The sequence below is a fragment of the Diplotaxodon limnothrissa genome, linkage group LG9 (assembly GCF_057381915.1).
Source record: "Diplotaxodon limnothrissa isolate DT_005_m linkage group LG9, D_limnothrissa_male_GT1.1, whole genome shotgun sequence".
Lineage (NCBI taxonomy): Eukaryota > Metazoa > Chordata > Actinopteri > Cichliformes > Cichlidae > Diplotaxodon > Diplotaxodon limnothrissa.
Genome location: NC_140604.1, coordinates 29,493,006 through 29,517,905, shown reverse-complemented (window position 1 = coordinate 29,517,905; position 24,900 = coordinate 29,493,006). Strand labels below are relative to the sequence as shown.

The following is a 24,900-nucleotide window of genomic DNA, read 5'->3' as shown; positions in this document are numbered from 1 at the left end:
CTCGTCGAGGTTCTTTCTGTATTATGAAAACATTTCATTGAGTGGTGATGATTTTGTTTGTTGCTTAATAACAGCAGACCTCATCTAAGATGGACTGGACTGTGAACGTGAACAGGTTTGAATGATAAGAAAAATATGGACAGGCAGAAACAGGTATACAATTATGAGTTAACAAGAAAATGTATGCTTGAGGTCAGAGGTGTTTAGACTTGACTTGAAAAAATGTTCTAAGACTTGTGACTTGACTTGGACTTTTACACCAATGACTTGGGACTTGAATTGGACTTGAACCGGTTTACTTGAAAAGACTTGATATTTTACCCCAAATATAAAATTTAACATGCATATTATATAGAGATTGAAAATGTGACGTCATTCACGGGTAGAACCGCAAAGGATTCTGGGAACTCGTGGCAAGCGGTACTAGCGCACGCAGGCTTTCAATTAAAATCAGTTATACAGCGATAAAAAGAAACACAAAAATGTCAAGAAGCCGTTGTATTATTAACTGCAATAGCCGGTCGCATGACAGCCACGGGAAGCCGACGGGTAAAGAGATCGGTTGTTATCGGATTACGTCGTTGAAGAGAAATTGTTCGAGCCATGTTTCCGAAGTAACAAAGACGCGACTGGATTGCAGCCATTCAAAGACCAAATATAACGTCCCAGAACACTCCAGCTCACAGGTTAGTCTGCTCCAAGCATTTACACAAAGGTCAGTGTTTTTTAGTAGTTAATACGTCATTTTCATAACATAATTAGTGATATAGGTTACAAGCAAGTCTGGCGCTGAACAGAAATTGTCGCGCTATGCTCCTTTATTTATTGTGCATAAATAGTGAATTGTCCTGACACAATATTGCGTTTCGCTTCTGTTATTATGGTACATTGACAAAAACATATACTTTTATTCACAGGATAAAACAGGTTTTTTGTATCACTAATTGCCCAGTGCGATTACAGACTGCGGTAAAGTGAGCCGTCATTTGTGAGCCGCGGTCAAGCCAGCCGCCTCCTATCCGCGCGGTGATTACAGCATACAATATTGTTGTCACTGCTACATTTCTGTAACGCTACCAGAAATTATTTCCACTACTAATTAATTACCGTTGAGCTCAAAGGTCCTATTAATAAACGGTTAAGGAATGTGTATTTATGACGACAATTTGTGAGACTGGTAAACTTATGATACGTACGATGGTCTTTCGTTCTACACGGTGCATTTCAAGGTCCTGCACCCATCCGTCGGTAAACTGTACCTGGGCTTGTTGCAGTGACCTGAAGTTACTAAACTTCATGAGTGTATGCACTCACTCCAAGAACCGTATAATTATAAATATGCATATAAATATGCTAAGATGAGATAGCTGACTTCATCTAACTAGCAAATGTTGTCCAGGCTACGTTGGTGATACAGTTTTTTTTAATGTGTATGATATTTTTGTCATGCGATTTTAAAGCTGGTCCTACAACCGCATCCAAGAATAACATGCAGCGTATCTCAGAACTGTCGGTGAAAATTATTCTTGGAGCTAGGTTTAATTGAGCTGCATTTTAAAGAGGTGCAATTTCACAATTTGTGTATATTTTCTAAGTTCACTATTTTGTCATGTGTTGAGAAAAACACAGATTTTAAAATTACATGGTCTAATATTTACATTTAGCATAACTGCAACATTATTTTTTCGTTTTTTTTTTTTTTTTAAAGACTCGAAAGGACTTGAAATTCAAAGTTTCAGACTTGTGACTTGACTCGGACTTTTACACCAGTGACTTGAGACTCGACTCTGACTTGCCTGACATTACTTGAGACTTGACTTGAGACTTGAGGATAAAGACTTGAGACTTACTTGAGACTTGCAAAACAATGACTTGGTCCCACCTCTGCTTGAGGTGACTCTAACCAGAATAATTTAATAAGGAATGCATATTTAAGATGCTTTAAATTACTCTACATAACTTATTAGCCTTTTATAACCCAGTCGTCTGTAAATTGTTATGTAAAATTACAAAATTACTCATCTGGTAAATTAAAAATCAATGAATTATCAACACAGTAGCTGCCAGTATCAGGTTTTCAGAAGTAATAATCATATCAGTCCAAAGTCATTTTTGATGTTGCTATTTAGAGAGTTAACGAGATAAACTGCCATTTTTGGTGTTTTTAACAAAGCATTTTTACCTCTAATGCTGTTGATATGCTTTCTACAGTTTAATATATAAATGTAGTTTGGGAGTAATGGATATTATATAAAGGTCTCTGTGGCCAGACAGAAGGAAAGAAGCAGGAAAAGAGAATGAGTTGGAAACCAGGGAAGTGTCACATGGATTAGATTGAAGTGTCTGAAGGCAGCTGGATTCAATCAGACTGTGTCAGGATAGGATGAAGAGACTGGAAAGAAAGGAGTGATTAAAAAGGATAGAAAAAAGTCCTTAAACTTGGCGTATGGGTGCTTGTGTCAAATTTACTGTCATTCTGTCACTTATGGCTCTCGGAATAGGCTGGGGCGTGTGTGATACATGCGGAAAATTGCACTATTTCGAACATACAGTGCACACGAGCCATTACAGAAAATGCACATAAAGGTGTACCGAAGGGACGATTGTATTCGTAATCTGTTTTCCAGGAAAATCAGATGTGGCGTACTCTTAAGTAGGTGTTTTCATAGCATCTGCTCGTGAAACACGGGCGGGGATGGATCTTTAAAATATTCAAACCCGACTAGTAGAGTCATCTTACATCTTAAATAAGATGTGTTGTAAGGTTGGTTATAATGCAAAATAAATGTGATGCCGTGTGACAACAAATGAAATAACGGCATAAACAAAAACACTATATCCTTATTTCCACACTTCCACCAAAACAGAAATGTGATATTACCACCCCTCTGTGCTGCTGATGTGCATCTGCCTAAAGATGATGAAATCATTATTGCACGTTTGTGCGTGCACTCGTTTGTACGTGTGAATGTGTGTGCGTGCATGTGTGTGTGTGTGTGTGTGTGTGTGTGTGCGCTGCTGCTATCCAGTCTGGATCCCCGGACACACACGTGCACAGGCCTCTCTCCTCCAATTCACCTCTATTACTAGCTATAATCCCATTTCACACTCTATCGATCCCCAAAACTGTTGTTCACCGGAACCAGCAGCAAACACTGGCATTTCTCCCCATCATTTCACCACTATTGTTCTTTATTACACAAAGAAGCATACCCCCCCCCCCCCCCCCCCCCCCCCTCCCTCTTTGTCTCAGAGCAAACTCAGCCCCGCTGAAATATGAATTATAAATGTATGGCTAATAAAAGAGAAGGGGGGGTGGGGGGGGGTGAAAAGGAGAGAGAGTTAGAGATAGAGAGAAGTGGTTGGTAGAAACATCAGAGAAAATGACTCCTTTACAAGAGTCTATTGATCAGTTTCTATCAAAGGGGGATGTCAGACATGAGATTACCTGGCAGTTTGAGCATTAGGTGCCGTGTGTTATAGCCCCGGGCCCTTGTACCGCTGCCAGAGGATTGTAAATAAAGCGAAGAGGAGAGAGCAAGAGGGGAGTGTGTTGGGGTGTACGCGTGTGTGTTTGTGTGTGTTAGTCTTTGTCTTTGTGAGTGTTCACTGTTGTGTGCATATGAGGTGTGTTTTTTTTTTTTTTTTTTTTTTTTTGGTCTTCTTGTGGTGTATTTGTGTGCATGACAGTGTGCGGCTGTGTGTCTGCACCTTTTGGCTTATACCCAAAAGCAGTGTTGCAAGCCCATGAAACTTCAGAAAGAGAGAGAAAGAGTCTTGGGAGGCTTTGGGACATCTCTCGGGAGCACCTTAGCCGGCTCCGAATCCCCCAACAAAGCCAAAGGAAGCTCCCATGAAGCCTTATGAAGCTTTTATGAGGGCCAGGCAGGGCCGGGCCTAGCCCCAACCACTGATTCAGGGTTAGCAAGGTTTTCATCCTTCTCATGTTAAAGGTTAGCGGTGAGAGCAGGGTAATCTGACCGCAGATCTGTGATTATAGGCTGATGCTGCATGATGGGCTTTGAAGCTCCTACGAAGGCACTGAGAAGGAGAGATCGGGAGAGAGTTACATTGTGGCCTAATTTCACACCGTAAGTTGTGAAGACAAGAATCAAAGAGCTAAGAAAGAGAAGGACTGAAGATCTTAAATTGTGAACTACGGACACAGCTCATGAAGCCACTCAAAACAGTTTGCTAAGGGCCTCAGACCTCAGGATATGGATCACAGTTCTGCTTTTACTAAGATAAAGAGAGAAGTGTCAAAATCCACACCCCCTCTGCAGATCCTCATTTTATGCGGAAAAAAATAGTCAGTATTTGGTCATCAAGTCTTGCCAAGCTAAATATATACCACATTTAAGTAAGGACTTGTATGTGTTTGGACCAGCTTCCTTTGTGCCCATTTTTTCCCCTCGTATTTCTACAAATTTGTTTTTCACTTAATTTTCAGTGTGTATTTCAGTTTTGTGCGCATCTTTATTTATGCGAGCTCAGGCACAAATAAGAGAGTTTGTGTAAACGGTCAGCGCATGCAGTTAATTGCTCTCTCTGTGGCTTCCCCTGGTGGAAGGTGTCACTGAGGTCACCTGAAAAGCGAATGCCTTGAATATGAATTTGATCCCCATCTCAAGTTTTCACATCTCCACTTTATTGATTATTGAGATTCATAGCAAAACTTTCACCTTGAGGTTCGGTAAAATAGCCAAGGCAGGGCACATGCATGCACATAGATACACAAATAAAAGCGCATCGTTAAATATTTAGCAATTCCAGTTGCAGCTTCAATTTTCCTAGGGCTTTAGTTTAAACAGTTTTGATGCAACAAAACCATAAATTAGTCATAGTTTTATTAAATGTGGATTTTCTTTTCTGTATTGTTTCCTTTATGGTATTGGTTTTGGCTTCCTCCTCTTCAGTCTTTCCCACCACTTCTATCCTAGCATTCTGTGTGGCCTTAAAAAGCTTACAGAAATACACATTTCCTATATTTCTATTTCACACACCCAAATACACACTCAGAAAGTCAAGGTCCGCTCCGTAAATATTCAACAAACACCCGCACTCGCACACACACGTGCACACATAAACACAGACTCAGGAGCGCACACACCTCTTCATATTCAGCGCACAGACCTTCTCAATATTCACTAGCCTTGGTCACCGATGGCTGACAGTTTATGTTATATTCAATGAATACTGAATTTAGTGAAAAGGTTTTAAGAGCTATGAAGAAACATTGACTCACAAAACAGCATACAGAACAAAAAAAAGAGGGGAGTGCGGGGGCAAATCCTAAATTTTAAATTCAAACTGAACAGGGCCTGCAAAGCAAACCTAGCTGAGAAACCTGACTAGTGGTTTATTATGCATCCCTCAATGTGCTAAACTACTAAGTGTAGGACAATGGGGTTTTATTGCATGTAGATGGAAGAGACGGCTGAAAAGGGTATGTGATTGAAGGGCTGCAGTCAGGGGTATGAGCTCAAGTGGCCTGCTCAAGGTAAAGAGTGCCATCTATTGACGAAACCAGGGAGCACCCCTTTTGTCTCTCAACAAAAGGTTGCTTCGCCGACCAACTGTAAGCAGTGCACTGTGTTCGTTCCTCCCTTCCCTCTCCGCCTCTGAAAGGCATTCAGTGCCTCTTCTGTGGCAGAGTTCTTGGTTCGCTTTGAAGGTGACTCGCAGTTCATGTTTTCCCACTCGTGCTGAACTTGACAAGAATCAATAAAGACCTCCGTATGCAGGTTTTGTAAATCATCCAGTTAACGTTTGCCTGCTAGGAGATGTAAAGTGTCGTGCAAGTGTGTAGTCATCTCGGAGAGTTATTTCTTTAATCCAGTTCAAAAAACAAAATCATCTCTGCATCGAGAGCTATCTGAGGCAATTTTATGACTATTCTTTTTGCATTTTTTGTGGTTGTGTGATTATTTGAATAAGGCCTGTTCTCTAATGAATCCCAACTAAGTGTGTCTGAAATGAACTGTTGCTCTTTATCGCACACTTTTCTTCTTCCTCTGTCTCCCCTCTCTCTCTCTCCTGCTCAGTGGAGGAGTTGGCAGCCCGTGCAGAGGAGGTGAGGCGGATGGAGGGGTGTCTGAATGAAGGCAAGCTAGCAGAGGAGAAAATAAGGTAAGAAGCAAAGAGAAGGAAAAAGGGAAAGCGGCTTCCGTTCTCATCCCATTTCCCGCCGTCCCTCGTGTAAGCTCGGTAATCAAAAACATTTAGACTTTTTTACGTGCGACGCACAGTAGGCTTTTTTTTTTTTTTAACCGAACATGTGTTGAACAGAACAGCCCTGAGCTCTAAATGCATACATTGTTTGAGCCTGCAAAGCAAAATGTTACATTGTTCCTGAACATGTGAACTGCTTTCCCTTTTATCTGCTCCTGGATTAATGCGAGAGAAAATATATACAAACATGTATTGATGGGAGAAGGTGAGCAAGCAGATGTTGGGTCGCAGAGTTCAGAGGTGAGACCTCTGGTTGACCTCTCTGTTTCACCAGAGCTGCGGTGATGACATCAGCAAGCATGTATCACCCAGTCGAGTGTGTGTTTGTGTGTTGCTGTTTGTGCACGCATAGTTGTGGTTGCGGCTTTGGCTTCGACATGACCTCACCGCTACGGTCTCCGTCTCGGGGAGTTTCTTGGTTAAGTTGAGCCATGGAACATTTTGCTCGTCAACTGACAATTTAAAACTCAGTATGGAGACTTTATAGGTTACATTCTGAATTATTACATTTTATTAGATTTTAACCAATTTTAGATGCTGTATGGTAAAACAATCGCTGTGCCTGCATATTATATCCATTTGCAGAATCATGCTGTTTACTGTTAACCGGGTATTATCTAATAACTGCAAAGACATGAAAGGTTTTTAAGCAACAGCACCATGCTAATGGCTTCCATCTGTGCTGTGGGAAATCCCCCTTCTTTCTCCACAGGACGCCTCCTCTCTTTCTTTCCTTCTCTCTCCCACTCTGTTCATCCTATCATATGTTCTCTCTACGGACCGATCTGTCAGACATTTTCTCTTCCTTTTGTTTTGGCTGTACGGCTTTTGCTTCAACTTTTGCTACCAATGAGTTGCTTTATTAGTCTCAGCTTTAAAGTTGCTGAGGAACATTTAGCGAGGGATTCTGAGTGTAGTCGGCTACGATTTCCTTTCATTATACAAACGTATACGGATTTTTATTCTTCATTTTATCGCCTTCTAATCATCTGAGAAGAAAATTAATTAAAATTGCCCAGCTCTTGCTGGTGTGCCTTCATAACTATCAAGGTTTCATATTTCATAATTTTTTTGATCATTACTTTTTGATCATTCACTTCTTACCCAAGGAAAACTGTAGGATCTAAGGAGAGCACTGGTGGCCTAGAGATATCGCCTTCTTGTTTCTCTCTTATTTTTGTCACCCTTCTGCTATCGGCCATCTCTTAATGCAACAGCTATCCGTGACATTTTTTATAAAGTAATCAAATATAATCTGAAATGACAAAACAAGTTTCCCCAGCCTTTCAAATCTAAAAATTTGATCTTCTATCATTTGGGGTTTGTCTTTCTGAGAGGATAAAACCTATAATCATGTGAAAACACTTTAGGTTTTGGGTCCTTGGGAACTGCTCTAGACAGTGTAAATAATTAAAAATGAAAGATAATTGGCAGATTAAACGATAATGAAAATAATAAGTTGTAGACAGAACAGACAAAAGTGGTAGTAAGTTAAAGTTGCATTTTTTTAGCACTTAATAGACTGATTAATGAACTTAAGTATGAAGTATAAATCACATTTATCACCAGTGTTAGAAAGATTTAGTTGGGTAAATACTGGGCTTTCTATTAAGGTTTTGATATTTTTGGATGAGTCGTTTTAACACAGAAGCCAATAAAAACTAATAGACAGATGCTGACTTTGTGGTCTTTCCCTGCCTAGTCATTCTTTTTTTTAACTGTAAAATCAATAATATGCTAACTTCAGATTATGGTCAAAAAACTTTTGGCCGTAAAAGGCCCGGATGCTTTTACTATTCATAAAGTTGCAATTTCTCATTTTTATATCGGCTTTTTAGAGGTATGGGTCAAGAGCGGAGGGAAGGGGGGTTGTTTATGTGTGTGTGTGTGTGTGTGTGTATATATATACATATATACATATATATGTGTGTGTCTGTGTGGAGTGTTGGCGGAGGGGTGTCGAGGCCCGAGAGCGGCCGAAGTGAGGCTGTGGAGGGAGGTTTGTGGAAATGGTAATCATTTGTCGTATCGATTCGGCTGTAGCCAGGGCAGCCGGCACACACAGTCTCGCTCGCATACACGTACACACACACTCGTAGACACTGACTGACTCGCGCACGCACGGACGCACGGTGCGTGGCAGGAATAGACCCCTTCATATTGATCCCCTTCACATTCCCTTAGCTCGGCTGCCACACACACATACTCACACTTCACGGGGCCTGCGTTAAACACTAACGCGGATCGGGATTTTCTGTCTCTGTTTGTTTTTGCGCTAATGGAAATAATGTATTTGTAAAATACATTTGAATAATGAAATCAGTTTAACCAAAAACGAATTACTCACTTAAGCTGTGTTTTTGTTTTGTTTTTCGTTGATAAGCCTCGTCTTAGGATGATACTAAGCTCGGCTGTTTTGTTTTCGCTCGCAGGTCAATGGCTGCGGGGCTGAAGAAGGAGCTGACAGAGGCTGTCCATCAGAAACTCACAGCAGAGAGAGAGAAACAGGATGCATTGGACCAGGTGAAGAAATACGCACCAAACCTCAGTGACACAGTCTTCCCAAATAATTTCAGGTGTTTGTTTAAAAAGGGCTCGGGGCACAACGCAGGTGAGGTGTTTGCTGAGAAGAAAATGAATTGATACTGTGTGTACATAAATTACAGCTATGCCAGGTTTTACCGCTTCATTATTTAAATGCGATTATCTAACTCTTCTACCAGTCAGCCTATTGATTTTTCTCACTGACCCATCTGGATGAAACATTTAAGCCAGGTGTACTGTACTACATAAACATGAATACTAATACTCATGATCTCCTCTATTCTCCCTTTCCCTTGAAGATCTTCCTTGCTGTTCCTTCTCTCCCTGCAACCCCCCCACCCCTTGCCTTTTTGATGATTAGTGGCATATATCCGGTGCTAGAGCCAGGATTATCTTGTCCAAGAAAGGGAGGGGTATATGCGGGACCTAAACCTAGCAAGGTGATTTGGAGCGTTAATTCCTAGGTGTAATATTCCCTGATATTCCCTAATGTTCTAGCTGGGAGCTGGGGGGAATCTCAAGGGAGAGCAGTTGTCAGAGCTGAGCTGCCGCTGTACAAAGGCAGAATGGATAATTAGGGCCATAGCCAGTGTAGGGAAGTGATGTTCATTTAGATTTGACAAACTCTGAATCCAGCCGTAAGCTTCCCCACACCACGGTGCTCTCTCATGCCTTGATTATGTGTTTTGTTCCCTTTTTTTACCTTCAAGTTTCTTCTTTATGTATTTCATTTTCTCTTTCATGCCTTCTTTTCTTTCCCACTCTTGTTTTTCTGTCCTCTCTCACTCATGTGCTCTGTTGTTTTCTTCTCTTTTCATTTTGTTCCCCTTCACTCACTTTCCTTCACCTTACTCCGTTTTTTTCCTCCACTCTGTCCTTGTGAATAATGCAGTCCACATAACACGGCTCTCCTTTCTTCTGTTTAGTGCACCATGGCTTGACAATTGTGATAGCCCAGGGCCAGTAAGACACCAACTAAGGCCAGCTGATTGGTCAGTCACAAGCCATGTCAGCGCTCGCGAAGAGTTCTTCATCTATTTCACGAGTGTTGAAAACTCTTTCATGTCTGCCTTTGCTGCGTGGCTGGCTCTCTTTTCTCTGTTGTCTGTGATCAAAAATTTTGCATGACATTTGTCAGAGGTATGTCAGACTATTGATTGAAGCAGACGTGCCAATGACTGCTAGTGCAAGAATTATCAAGAAAAAAAAAGGTCTCTTTCTTCTATAATAAAAGTTGCAATATTAAAGGATTTTTTTTTTCCTCATGCTGACACGTTTCGGAAAATTCCTCAAAAATATGGAAACATCTTATAAGATAAATAAGTTGTTTTTCTTCTCCCAGTCCCCATGGTTTTAATTTTATCTGCACTTAATCCATCAAGATGAAGTTTTCTTATTCTTATGGAAAAATTTAGCAATTAAATGTTCACAAATAAATACAGTAAATTCCTTTTCTTTCCATCATTAAAAAATACAGTTTCAAAAATAGACTGCTGTCTCACCGTAAGACGGCTCTGGGTTTGAATGCGGCGGCTGGGGCTTTTATGTGCAGGTTGCTGCATGTTCTCCCTGTGCCTGCATGGGTTCTCATCAGGTAGTCCAAAGACATGCATGTTAAGTTAACTGGGCTTCCAAATTAGCCGTAGGAGTGTAAGTGTGTGTCCGTGGTTGTCTGCTTCTCTGTGTAACCCCCTGTGATGTGACTGGCAACCTGTTCAAGGTGTTCTCTTCCTCTCACCCTATGACAGCTGGGAGAAGTTCCAGATCCCTGTGACTAAATTGAATAAGCGGTTAAGAAAATGGATGCATGAATGGAACATTTTAGGGTTTTTTTTTTTTTTTTGGCTCATTGTGATTTATACTAAGCTGAAACATCTAGTGTTTGTTCTGCAAGTCTTGCAAAGTCAAGTTTAGTGTACTACTAAAGGTTTTTCTTCAGTTTACACTCTTGCAGTGGGGGCTGTTCACCAGCTGATAGTGCTGACAGTTCTATTGCCCAGTGCAGGGCCTGTAATCCTGGAGGACCCACACAGGAAACTTTGGGGTTTCAATGATGGAGCTGTTCCAGCGATCATCAGGGGGTATTTGGTGCGTTTAGACAATGATACAGATGAGCTTGGCGAGCTGATTAAGACCATTCTCTGAGGAAAAGCACAGAGTGTTGTACCATGTACTATTTGGAGCACTGCAGTGAGATGTTGGTGCACATACTTAGTGGACCACAGTGTGACCTTACCTGGCTTCAAGACTTTTCGTGTGGACAGAGACATTAATCTTAGCGGTTAGAAGAAACGTGGAGGGATTGATATGCTACCTAAGAAGGAAAGTTTCTGTGGCTTGGATAGTGAACTGCTAGCTGTTGGAATGCATCCATAATACTTGCCAAGGGAATTCATCAGCGCTGTAATTGCTTGAATCTCATTGGAATCAACACACCGTTTGGATTTTTGGGTTCCTCGATGAGCTTATGCAGAGGTCATCAAAATGACTGTGGCTGTTGTGAATAGCTGTGGATAATTAATGGAAAGTACACCGCTTCGCTGCCACGGGGACAGCTAGCAATGCACCTTATATGACCGTACCCACGTTGATTTTTGATTTAAGTTCCTTATTTTATCATGTTTACTTTTGATTGATTCCCGTTTTTATCTATACAGTAATTTTTCAAGATACTTTAATTTGTGATGTTTATTTATTTATTGAGCTAAGCGAGCTTTCATGTTTTAGCTGTTTGTTTAGCTAGGTCCCATTGCCTGGGAATAGAGGCCTCTGAGACCATTATCTAACTCATGTTGTAATCTGTGCCTGAGTTTGCAGTCTTCACACAGATTTTTGGACTAGTTGAACTGTAGGTTACTAAACTGCCTCAAATTGAAGCTTTTGTTTTTGGCATGAAGTACACATTAAACACACAATGAAAGCTGTGAAATGTCAACTCCTTGATTTTACTGTTAAGATTTCTTAAAGTGGACTTACTTGGCTGATCCAATCCCAAACTCCAGTTCCTTTTTTGTTTTTCTTTTATCCCACAACTTTGTGGACACAGGATTGCAAAACTGTGGGCACACTTTACAAGCTAGCCTGACTCTACAGGGCCTCCAAAGAACTGGGCTAGCTGTTTCCCTCTGTTTCCATACTTCATGCTAAGCTGAGCAAACAGGCTATAGCCCTATATTTAATGGATTAATATGAAAGTGTAAGAAATGTTCACATCCAGCTCTTACCCATCGCATCATAGTATTTCATCACAGCCTTTCAAGGAGCAACAGCCATGAGCATCTAATGACTAAGATAGTAAAGCAGACACTGCAAACCCCTATCAGGTGACCTTAATGGACTGACAAGTTAGATGAGTTCAGAATCTTGCCAATATCAATAATGGACTTCCTCTCTGGCCTTTTAGTATTAGGAGAAACAGAGTAGAGCCTTCTGGCATGGAACCTAAAGTCTGCTTTCCGCTTTAGTAACTAAAGTGGTAAAAGTTCATGCAGCCTAAGTAGTATGTGCATGTTTTGGCTTGTGGCTGAAACACATTGCTCAGCTAATAAAAATGCTCCCAATACTACCGGTGTTGTTGTAACTGTAACTGTAATGTTTCAGTAACCTTTGGGTTTAAGTTCAAGATACTGTATGAGCAAGTACAGTGATTACATCTGGTTGTAAATGATTCAGTTAATCACTCTAATACTTTTTTATTGTATGCATCAAAAAGTATGTATTTGTATATGTTATGCGCTCACTGACCCACCCTTGTTCACAATCCTTTGCATTTTTCCTTTGCATGCTTCGTGTCCTCCATCATTTCAAAAACCAATGAGCTTTTCAGTGAATTTGACTCCAAACTGTGTTTAAACACCTGTGTGATGGCCGTTGTGACTATGACTCCTTCATTAGGTCCCAATCTCGGTTATTGAGCGGCAGAAGATGAATTATCCAATGGTGAAAAAAAATCAAAGGGTTTGAAATGGTAAATGGTACTCTACAGTGGCTTATAGAGGAAATCTATATTACAAATTGCCTTGGTGCACAGAAGCTGAACCTCAGATAGCTCTGTCTTTTTCTCTATGTATGTCTTTGTATGCACAGTGTATACTACGTAGGTGTGCGCAAAAGAGTCTTGTTTGCGTTTTCTGGGTTTGTTTAGTATCTTTTTTCTGGTATCAAGTTAACGATTCGCATGTTAGTCAGTTTTGCACTTCCATGCATGCTGCTCAGGACATACACACACACACACACACACACACACACACACACACACACACACACACACACACACACACACGAAGAGATACATGCACTTTGCTTAGTCCTGTCCCTCTGCATGAGTCCAGTTCAAATACCAATCAGGGTAAAAATAAGGCATGTTTTTGTGATTGATCAGATCATCCCTCTTTCCTTCTCCCTCATATTTACTCAGCCATACACACAACACACACAATCATAGTCATTAGTGTGTTTACCTCAACTTCTTTGAGCATGAAGTTAAAGATTTCAAGCAGTTTTAATGAGAATTTGCAGAGAAGTTTTCAGATAGCAAAGTTTATAAGCATGTTTTCATGTTCTTAAACTTTTTTAGTTGCCCAAATATCTTTACAACTATTGATGTCATCTGTACAAATACAATTAGACAGTAGATTTTAATCACTCTGAGTCAGCGGGGCGCTTGCCTAGTGATTACAGAGAGAAGTCTGGTCCCTTGTTAAAATCCTTGAGAAAAACATAGAACTGCCAAAAAAAAAAAAGGGAACAAAGAGTCATCCTGCTACCTCCTGTTACCACCTTTTCCCACAATGAATCATTAGGCAGTATTTAACTGCATACAAATTCTGTTATGAAGTATTTTTTTTGGGGGGGGGGGCGTAAAATACAAAGTTGCATCTGAATGTGTAAAAATACTTTGTAGATTTGTACCAATCAGTGTGTGAATGCACAATATAAATTTAAGTTGCGCAAGGGTGTGTTGAATGTCGCTATAATGTGCAGTTAGGTCCACGTAATATTGGAATTTCCCTAAACATAATCTTTTAATTCATTCATTTTTCATTTCATTTCATTCATTCATTTATTTATTCATTTTCAGGCACAACAAATACCTATATTGAACATAAAATACACAAAACAAAACTTGCCTGAAAAAGGAGTGGGACGAAGAAAACTTATTAAATCCCACCCCTATACTTGTATGACTAAAGTCATAGTTGTATGACTAAAGTCAGCATGAACTGTATTAACCAATGAGGATGTGTCACAGGGTGAGAGGTGGGCGCAGTCCTTCATAGGGCTAACTCAGAGAGACGGACCACCATTCATGCTCACATTTACACCTACAGCCAATTTATAATTACCAATTAACCTCACAATCATGTCTTTGGAGCCTGGGAGCTGACAGTGCTAAACACTGCATCAACCAAGCTGATATTGCACTGAAAATAAAAGCCACACCAGCTCTGCAACAACATTATTTTGGAGATGAAGTTATATGGAAATCGCAGGAAAATGAGTATGAAGAAGGCTTGGAAGCATACAACTTCATCTGTAAAGTGTGGTGGAAGCAGTGTGACACACTGACATACATATCTTCCAGCAGCGCTGGATCACTGCTGTTTATTGATGATGTGACAGAAGACGGAACTGTATAGGGATACACTATCTGCTTGGTTTCAGCTGTACTGGAGCGAAGTTGACTAGATGGCATTTCAAAGGAGAGATGGACAGTGGCCCAAAACACAATCTAAAAGCAACCTGGGAGTTTTTAAAGGTAAAGAACTGGAATAATCTGCATTAGCAGAGTCAGTCATGTGATCTAAATCCAGTTGAGGTACATTTTATAGGATAACTGTAATGAAGGTCTGGGAAGTTTTTCCCCCAAAAGCCATTGTTTTGTCTTTTTATGTCAATCCAGCCATCATTGTCTGCAATATAATATTTTAAAACATATTTAAATTAAGGGTTTTAATTATTAATATATGGTTTTGGTTGATTTATATGTGATTTATACTTCAGTGAGAACAAACAACCCCTGGATTAACACGGAAGAGCTTTATGCAAATGTACAGTTTATAAGGTTGGGAAACCTGCAGTCAGCTGAGACTGAAGAAGTCACTTGGATGAGTGACGAAACGTTTCTCCCACTGAAAACGCTACATCCAGATGAACAGAATCAACTGTCTGGGACTCGACTGCTAGAATTAGGGCCTTATTCATTTCTTTTGCCAATATGTTTTTGTAAATTTGTGGTCCTAACTGCTTAATAGAAATTTTCCATCAAATCATGTCATCCAGTACTCGTGCGTTCTCACCCCAGGGCAACAAATACTGCTATTCTGTTGCTGGCACAGAAATGCGGACAGGTATCTTTGGCAGTGCCTTGACACGTCAGCCATAGCAACACCGGACGGACATGGATAAGTAATGTTTCTCTTTTAAAAAGTCCACATTTGAAGGTCTAGGCACCAAAGACTGGTTGTTTAGATTCATGGCTTCACAAAACACCCATATTTGAAATCCTGGAAATGAGAAAAAATATTTTTTAAAGCAATATGGAAAGATTTTCTCATTTGAGCCAGAAAAAGTCACAATAGGACCACTCAAACTAGTTTCAACTGCGTAACTTTTTGTTTCCAGATTTTTGTAAAAAAAACCAAAACAGCATGTTGTATGTGCAAGCCTGTAAATATCTTTGTGGTTTTTGTTTGCAATCTGGCTAAGTGGATGCAAAACAAACGTGTTGTATTTCAAATTTTAGAGACACTTGAGATGTCGGTTCGCCGTAACGGTTGTAGCTGTTCACTGATCTCACTCATTATACCTGATAGAAGCCCCCAAGCCTGGACTAATTAGCTCAGAACGACCTGCGCTTGATCACCATTTTCACACACAAACATACACACACATGGCGAAATGAGGACAGACAAATGAAGCTCATTTGTTTAGTTGATGAATAAAGAGAAGTTGCCCAATTGTCTGACTGTTAAACCATGGAATGGACTTTGTATTTGCACAGTGTGTGTGCATGTGTGTCCCATCACCATCCCACACAGCTCATTAAGCTACACTGTTGTAATTCATTTGAGAGATGGAAAGGACAGTCAAGCAGGAAAACTAACCATGTTTTTTCCCCTCGCATGTTGTTGCTATAACTTTTCACGTCCTTCTTAGCTGTCACCCAATATCCTTCTTTACCAAAGAAGGCTGTACGTTTGTGTTTCTGTCTCAGTACAAAACCATGAAAAGTTCCTGTACAGACGGGTTCATAGAGGTGACATATGGCAGGAAGAATTTAGTCTCAGACTGGAAGGAAGAGGCGATAAGAAAAAGGTGTATTGAAAGGGTTTTTTTTTCTCCTCCTTGCTGTCACCTTTGGTTTTTGTTTTATTGATAATGTGTTGGATTTCTTAAGCTTTTCGTTCAAGCACAAAATAGGCAGACTCACATCAGTCATAGCTCTTTTATTTTATTTCATTTCATGTTTTACTTTATAAACAGTTTGTCACCTTGGTCAAGATTTACAACACTTTTAAAACGAGTGGAAATTAGTTTGGTTTTTTTTAATAAATCAAACATGAGAGTGTTTAATTAATCAAATAAAAGTAAGGGAAAATACTAATACTGCAATTATTCAAGGTTAACATCTAATTATTTCACCTTGGCAACAAGGTTTAGCTCTGCTAAATTCGCCCTCACAGATTCCAAGAGTTGTGTTGTGTCACTCTATTACAAGCTGTGTTGTGTGATAGCCCCACGTCGCTGAGTTTTCAGCTACCACACTGGACTAAGAGCATCCATGAGGAGATTGACCTTGGCACATTTTTATTTATTAGTCATCGTGTGTGGATCTGTGTGTGTGTTTGCGTGTGCAGGAGAACATAATGAATTATGTATAAATGCCTTGCAGTTAAAAAGCAAACCACGTACTGCAATGTATGCTATATTTATCCATCCATCCATCCATTTTCTGCCGATTATCTGGGTGCAGATCATGGCGGCAGCGGCCTAAGTAGAGACACACACCTTTGGCAGCATGTTCCAGCTCTTCCAGTTTCCACACCAGCTGTGAGATGTAATCTCTCCAGCATGGCCTCGGTCTTCCCCGCGGCTTCCAAGCAATCACCTAGAAGGCATTCAGGAAGCATCCTAGCCTGTTGACCGGCCCACCTTAACAGTTTCCTTTCGATGTGAACGAGTTATGCTGAGGTTCTTAGAATATTTTTAAGGGAGATCCAAACCACCCCTTGGAGGAAGCTTATTACCACCATGATCTCATTCTCTCGGTCACTACCTAGAGCTCACGTGTGTAGGTTTGGGTAGAAATGTAGATCGAGTGGTAAATCAACAGCTTCGCTTCTTTGCTCAGCTCTCTCTTCGCCACAATGGACCGCTACAGCATCCGCATCACTGCAGACTTCACACCAACCCGTCTGTCAATCTCCCGCTCCCCTCTCCCCCAAGATGCTTTGGGGCAGCGCCTCCTCCCCGTAACTCTGTGCTTTGCCAAACTCATCACTGAAACAAAACAGCACGGATGCACCTCAGACCCTAAAATTGCTCTTTTGTTTTGCTGCTGTTATTTAAGCACTTGTGCGACCCGGTCAGCCGGACAACTAAACACCACTCATTGTGCTATTGCGAATCCCTTCAATCCATAACGCATTTAAAGTTTTCTGTTTGAGTTTTTCATCAAACGTAGACTTTTTCTTTTTCTTTTTTAGACGCTGCACGACAATATTTGCACATTTCTTTTTCTTTTTTTTGTCAGTAATCCTGTTACGCCTCAAGGACTAGCTTACCCTCCTTTATACAGGATCTGTGGAATAAAAGTGCAAAATTGAATTATTTCTAAGGTTGGATGTTGTTTGATATTATATTAGTGCTGGCGTATTGACTGAACTTGGTAAAATATTTCCATTGTATGCCTTACAAGTTTAAACTTATTTTCTACTGATTCCTGAAGGGGCTTGTGAAACTTCAACCAAGGCTGGTTATGTAGCTGTGCACACACAGGCTAGATGCAAGACAGAGGATTTCAGTAATGGCAACCACTGATAAACAACCCAGCAGCATGCGTAGGAGAGTGTGTGATGAAAGGAATCGGGGAAAAGGAGTCAGGCCACGCAGCAGCAGACGAAGGTAATTAAAGAAGCCATCATCAGCATCATTAATATGCTAGATCTGCTGTGGCCCACTGACTAGTCTAATGGAGAACATGTCATCATCGTCACCATTAGGGAGAGTGGGACACACATAAACACACTGTCTTAATGTTGGGTCACGCCACGATTACCACCATTAAGCCTAGAGTGAGAAGGCCTGCTTAGGAAGCCTCATTCTCTTTTACCATCATACATGCACGCATACAGTGCACACACAGAGCCCCGCACGCACTTGTGGATCTTTAATTCAGACCATGTGAGTGATAAGTATGCATATTTAAGTGATGTCAGGCCTGTTGGGTCTTTTAATTAGACAGAATGAATGAATGTTTTATAAAAACGTGTTTAACAATAAATGTGTTCATTAATTTGATGAGAGGATGTGCTCTGATGAGCTGAGTGGAACAGAGTAATGGCTCATATTCGGCTCTAGCGGTTTGATGGTTGTAGAAGCAACAACTAGGCTATCTGTTTCTGATTTTATACTCATTTTTATGTTCCTCTCATTACCAAGAAAAGTCTGCTTTGACGCATGTTTATCCCCTGACCTTGGACGGTTTGGTGGCTTTTAGTGAAAATACACTTTTGTCCAATGCGCAATGTGATACCGGTCCACAGCTCCATGGAGAATAGAAAAGATGGAAAATCTATTAACTTCTAAAGTCTCTACAATCATTTGCTCTCTTTCTTTTCTTTCTTCCTTTTATATTTTCCATCTGCAGGTATGCTTTCAGGTTTGTCATGAAAGTTCATTCAGATGTATAGGTTCAGAAAAAAATGTTGGAGTCCAGCAAAGTCTAGCTTGCATCTATTGAAAAGCATAGGCTGGAACGACTCGGGCATTTTTTTTTCTTCTTCTTCTTTTTTCTTTTTGGTAGGATAAATAAAAAAAATAATTAATTAAAAAAGAAATGGTACAGCAGCTGTAAAGATTTGAAATCTTTCACCAGCGCAGGAGTAGTCAACTCATATTCTGGAGTATAAAGCTGAAAGGACAAGAGGTATCACCAAACTTGGTTATAAATGCATTTTGTTGCCCCTTTTAGCCCCCATCATCTGCTAAAATATTTGTGCAACAAAACCAATCTAAATGTTAAGCAGGTGTGCTGACTTACTCCTCCCCACTGTTGCAGTGGCACCTCCTTGTCCCCCCCCCGCACCATCCGTTTTCTACAAATGTCCCTCCCTCTTTCTCACAAACCCTTCTCTCTGCCTCCCTTGACACTGCTGGAAACAGAGTGATGATGTGTAATTTAGACCTAATCGCAACATCAGAGTTGTGCTGCGATTTACATCCCTCCACTAGCTGAGCCAGTCAGACAGTCAGGAGGGAGATGTTAATGTGAGACCGCAGGTAATTACTGTCATTACAGCATGCCGCAGATCCTGCCAGTGTACGTGCGCCCATGTGTTGCGTGGGTGGGTGTTATTTGATCTTTTGAATGGTATAGCTTGATATATTTGCGCTTATAATTAATATGGGTGTGTTAATATGCGGGGGTTTTGCCAAGACGGCTTAAACAGAACTTTTTTCATGTGAATATGCGTCAGAGCACGAGACAAAACACAAGATGAAGTCACAAACAGTGACAATATTTACTCCACTGTTAATGTAATTACAATCGATAGCCTGACTCAGTTTATTCTTCAAAATTGAATGATTTGCTTGATGTAATTTCACCGATCCCACGGTTTCTCTTCAGCGCTTATTTGCTGAAATGCAACCCTTCCTTAATCCAATCCTAATTAAAAGCGCAATTTTTCATCATGTTACGCAAACTGAATTATTAATTATGTGTCACTGGTGTCTTCACAGCCTCATTGCTTACTCTTATGCATGTCAGTTCTGTTTTTTTCAGTGGATGCATAAGGTATTAAACAAATGAGTGTCTCATGGATTTCCTTGTGTTGCAACATATTTGAATTTTTACAGTGAAAGAAAAACAAAACCCGATGTGTTGTCTGCTGCTTCGTATTTTCTTGTGCAGGTGAAAAATTCATCAGCTTTAGAAGTTGTAAACTTTTGAACTGGTGCCTCTGTTTGTAGCCCTGGGCTGACTGACTTCTGTCAGATAAACTCGTTAATATTTTAAAAACCTTGACCTCAGGCAACTAAAAGGATATGGGCAAAACATATTTAATGGATGCTCAATCATCAGGAAACAGATGCCGAGTTCTGAAAGTTTTTGGACGCTACAGACAATAATCTCTTTTATTTTTAATGCTGATAGTTTTTTGTTGGCTAATCATTGCCTCCTTCACTTTTCACTACCATTATTTGTCCTGTTATGCTCACTTGAAGTCACTGGATGATAAAATGAATTATAATGATTCTTAATCACTTTTCTTTGTTTGATTGCTCGGGAATACAATTTCTTTCGCAACAACAGAATCAGTCTTATCTATGTGTTTAAATTTAAATCTTCTTTAACTTTCTGGAAACACGTTGGCAATATAAAATAATAAAATATATATTTTGTGCACGTGTGAGATTGAAAATACACATGCAGATATACACACAGATGCACACCGTGCTTGATTCATCTCATACCTGCAGTTGATATTTTGACATTTCGGGTTAATCATTTGACATTTTTATAAACTTAAATCACGGCCCACATATTGGAAACTTTTTCTGTGTTTGCTCAAGTCTTTGTGGGAAGATGGTATGGCATATCAAGGTGTTTCTATGGCGATAAGGGTAATATGTCAGGGTCCCCAGAGTTTAGGCCTGGAAAGGTCCTGACTGATAAGCAGAATGAAAAAGTCAGCAGTTTGGCCAGTGCCATCCAGTCCCTGTTAACCCCACACCCATCTTTTCCCTTTCTCCAATCTCGCCTCCAGTCTGCTTCTGCCCCTCCACCCACCCACCAAATCCTCCATCTCCCCTCCCGCCTGCTTAATACCTCACCTTGCTATTTATACCTGTGTCTGCAAATGCCATCTCTTTCATCCTCCATTATTCTCCATTTACCTAATTTTTCTCTTGTGTTGCCATTATGCTCTATTTTTGACATTTAGTCTCACCCTTTTTGCACCCCCTCTATTTAAAGCATTACTTACCCTGCTTTTTAGCTTTTCTTTAATCACACCTTTGCTCCCCTCCACCCCACATTCATATTTAATATGATGTTTGCATCTGAGCGTGTGCACAGGCGTGTCTGTTTACAAGACAGAGACATGCAGTCCATAAATGTGTGAAGCTGCAGGATGTTAATATTTTAAAAAAATACTTTAAGCTGCTAACCTGTTTAAATTACTTGGGATTTGGTTAGCGTGAATATCGGTGTGTACTTCACTAATCTGCTGGGTAAAGTATAGAAAAGGGGGCAGTATATCTGCAATAAGGAAATGCTGAAAAGATTGCAACTGCTTAAGTTTTGATGGATAATTCTTGGCTACTGTATCGACTGTAGGTGATCACGCTCCGGTCAGAGATGGAGGGGACGCGGTCTGACAATGCAAAGCTTCTGCACGAGAGCCAGCTGGTCATGACTAATGTCAACCTTTGGATCACTGAGCAAAAGTATGGACACTCCCAACATGTTTTTTGTGAATTTAAAAAATAAAAACAGAGGATTTAAGGAAATAAAAGGAAGTTATTAATGTTTTCTTAGTTGGCACATGCTATAAAATATGTGTGTATCATATAGTGTACTGTTATGTGTAGCTACAGTTCAAGGTCAATCTACAAAATACTTTATGTTGTAGAAAATATTGATTTTATATATTTAAACCTGTTTAATGGTGCATTTTGATCTATTTGTTTATATTCAAACAACTAAAGGACAGCCAAAAACTGTTGATGTGTTAGTTTGTGTAGAATTACATTAAAAAATGTGTCTTCCTTACTAAGGGCTTCCAGTGAGAGCATTATTGCCCAGATTAAAGCCCAAAACAAAGCTCTGCTTGTCATCACTAAAGAGAAAGAGTAAGTATATTTGGCACAGCGATATTTTTCAGTAGCTAGATTTGTTTGCGTTTGTAGACAAGTATGTTCGAATGAATGCGTTTCAACCCTGTACATCGCTTTATTTAGGGAATATGACTGAAGATGGTCGGCGGTGGTTTGGAAGTGAGGCAGCATGAAGTGTGTCTGTGTACGTGTGTGTGTGTGCATATGCTGAGGTGATTCAGGTAGACTCCCTGACATACTCACACCTGACAGTGTTTCTGTTTAGTCATGTCTCATAAATACACGCATACATGGGCGTGACATATTCTTCATGCCAGAGATCAAAGCTGTCTAGCTATGATCGGAAAATGTCTGCTTCCCGCCCCCCTGCAAATAAAACAATTTCAGAATTCTTAATAGGTCTGAAATTGGTGGGCACAGCAAGATACTGAAATAGATAGTCACTAGGGTAAGTGATAAATGCTGTGCAAAAAGAATTGTGTTATAATGGACTACAGTATATGCGTGTATGCGATGATGTCTGAACTGCTAGTTAAAGGCTGCTCTGGAAAAGAGAGAAACGCGGACATCACTGGTGTTGCTTGAAAGACTATTTTGTCAGCAATGTTAACAAGAGTCTCTTGATGATAATAGGTGTCTGCTATTCTTCCTCTCTATTTATATTTCTCTGTTTAACGCGTCTCTCTGCTTTTGTCAGATGCCTTCAGGAGGCTAATGACACACTGAAGGCGGAGGTAAAGAGACTGAAAGAAGCGGTGGATGAGAAGGAGAAAGACATGGAACTCTTCAAGGTGAACAGGGGCAGAGTGGAAAAGCAATGAACTACAAATAAGGAGATACAAGAGCGAGTCAATCATAAACAGGTTTGTTTTTTATAATTGTTTGCAGGCCCATCTCCGGGACTGGGGAGTACAGCAAGACAGGAAAACGTGAGTCATCTACATTTATGTGGGCACGTGTATGTGTGTGTGTGTGACCACACATTTAAAGGCATACGTTTGTTTGCATTCAGCAGCTGATCAAAGTTTAGCATGTAACAAAAGCCACCACGTTTGGCTCTTTCGCACACAATCTGGTCGGAACAAAGCTGATGATGATAGTAACAGCAGGAGTGCCAAGTTGTGAATGAAACGCCCCGCGGGCCCGGCCACCTGTGCGTAGCAGTGCCCGTGTGTGCGCACGTGCTGCTGTTTTATTTCTTCTTCGTCAATCTGAATATGTTATTCATGCTGGGCCTTTAACAATGATTACACTTCAATCAAGTGCCCATCCTCTCCTGCTTGCAACCCCCGTGGCTGCCAAATAGCATTCATCAATAGAGGAGATATATTTATTATGTTCATTAAGCCAATGAAAACGAACGTGGCACAGATGGGATTGGGTGTAGGATGGAAGTGAGAAAAGAGGGTGCGCGCATACGGGAGAGGGGGTGTTTGTGGGGGCACCTGCCTGCAGCGCTTCTCCCCATACCCCAAGTGTGAGCCCCCCTAAGGTACCCCTCATTAACAGCTCCCCCGCCCACGCCCCATTCTAACCTCACCCCGTTTTTTTTTTTTAACATGTGCTCATGTTGCACCCCTCCCCTAACAAACCACCAGACTCTGTTTCCAAAACGGATCAGATTTGTTTTGACTGGGGTAGGTTTCCAGTGCTATTCAAAGCTGTCAGTCATTTTAATGATATCATTAAGGGGCCGCGACAGAAAGATGAATCGCTTTTCTTTGTCTTTCCCTCATAATTGCGAATGAGCAAGTGAGAGGGACAGAGTGAGAGAGGCAGTTCATATATTTATTTATTTATTTATTAACCTTTATTTAACCAGGAAGATCCCATTGAGATTAAAAACCTCTTTTTCAAGGGAGACCTGGCCAAGATAGGCAGCAGCAGATGTCTCACAGTTACAGAAATTACTCAAACACAGGCAGCAACAACACACATGCAACAATAAGTGAAAGAATACAAATAAAATAAAAATAAAATTCAATAAAATTCAAATAAAATAAAAAGTCAGTTAAAATGACAATCAATCTAATTGAAACAGTTGCATGTTATGGACTTGGCCTCAAGGATTCGTAGTTTAGATTTAAAATCACTTAATGAAATGAATTCAGTCATTTTCCATTCCTTCTGCAGTTTGTTCCAGGCCGAGGGTGCTAAATGGACAAAAGCTCTTTTACCAAGTTCAGTTCGGGCAAATGGAACAGAAAGCAACAAGTAACCATGCGGACGAAGAGAATACCGACCAGCATGTTTCATTACAAGCAGGGAACATATATAAGAAGGCAGCAACCCAAGTATCGCCTTATATATAAAACTGTATAAATGAGAGTTCCTCCGACTTACCAAAGCAGGCCATCCTACCTGAGAGTATAACTCACAGTGGTGAGTCTGAAATTTACAGTTAGTGATGAACCTCAGAGAAGCATGATACACAGAATCAACCATTCGAAGACATTGAGCAGAAGCATTCATATATATAGAATATCACCATAATCCAGCACAGGCAAGAATGTTGCAGCAACAAGCCGCTTCTTTGTATTAAAAGAGAAACACAACTTATTTTGAAAATAAAATCTCAGTTTTAACTTCAGGTTTTTCACAAGATTCTCTACATGTGGTTTGAAGGTAAGCGAGTCATCAATTAAGATTCCCAGATATTTATAGGTGTGAACCAACTCTATTTTATTACCTTCAAGAGTGGTTACTGATGGGATTGTTTGGGCTCGTCTCCTTGATTTAGAAAACAACATGAGCTTTGTTTTGTCTGCGTTGAGAACAAGTTTAAGCTGATGTAATGAGTGCTGGACAGCAGAAAAGGCTTTCTGCAAGGAGTCGATGGCTTGGACAAGAGTTGAACCACAGCTGTAAATAACTGTATCATCAGCATAGAAGTGCAAGTTTGCATCTGGCACATGTAGACTAAGATTGTTTACGTAAATGATAAATAGAAGGGGACCTAATACAGAACCCTGTGGCACTCCGCTGTGCACTGTAACAAAGTCAGAACATAGACCGTCAGATTTAATGCACTGAGTCCTGTTACTGAGGTAGTTTGAGAAC

At 40.4% G+C, this 24,900-nt stretch overlaps 1 protein-coding gene across 1 annotated transcript in view; it reads left to right on the top strand.

The window, feature by feature from the left end:
• LOC146625784 (uncharacterized) overlaps positions 1 to 24,900 on the top strand; it is a 100,433-nt gene that overhangs the window by 64,835 nt on the left and 10,698 nt on the right. The window contains exons 22-27 of the mRNA XM_085362208.1: positions 6,045 to 6,129; positions 8,664 to 8,754; positions 21,341 to 21,450; positions 21,781 to 21,855; positions 22,538 to 22,631; positions 22,729 to 22,769. Coding sequence (XP_085218334.1) covers positions 6,045 to 6,129; positions 8,664 to 8,754; positions 21,341 to 21,450; positions 21,781 to 21,855; positions 22,538 to 22,631; positions 22,729 to 22,769 — 496 coding nt within the window. The remainder of the gene's footprint in view (positions 1 to 6,044; positions 6,130 to 8,663; positions 8,755 to 21,340; positions 21,451 to 21,780; positions 21,856 to 22,537; positions 22,632 to 22,728; positions 22,770 to 24,900) is intronic.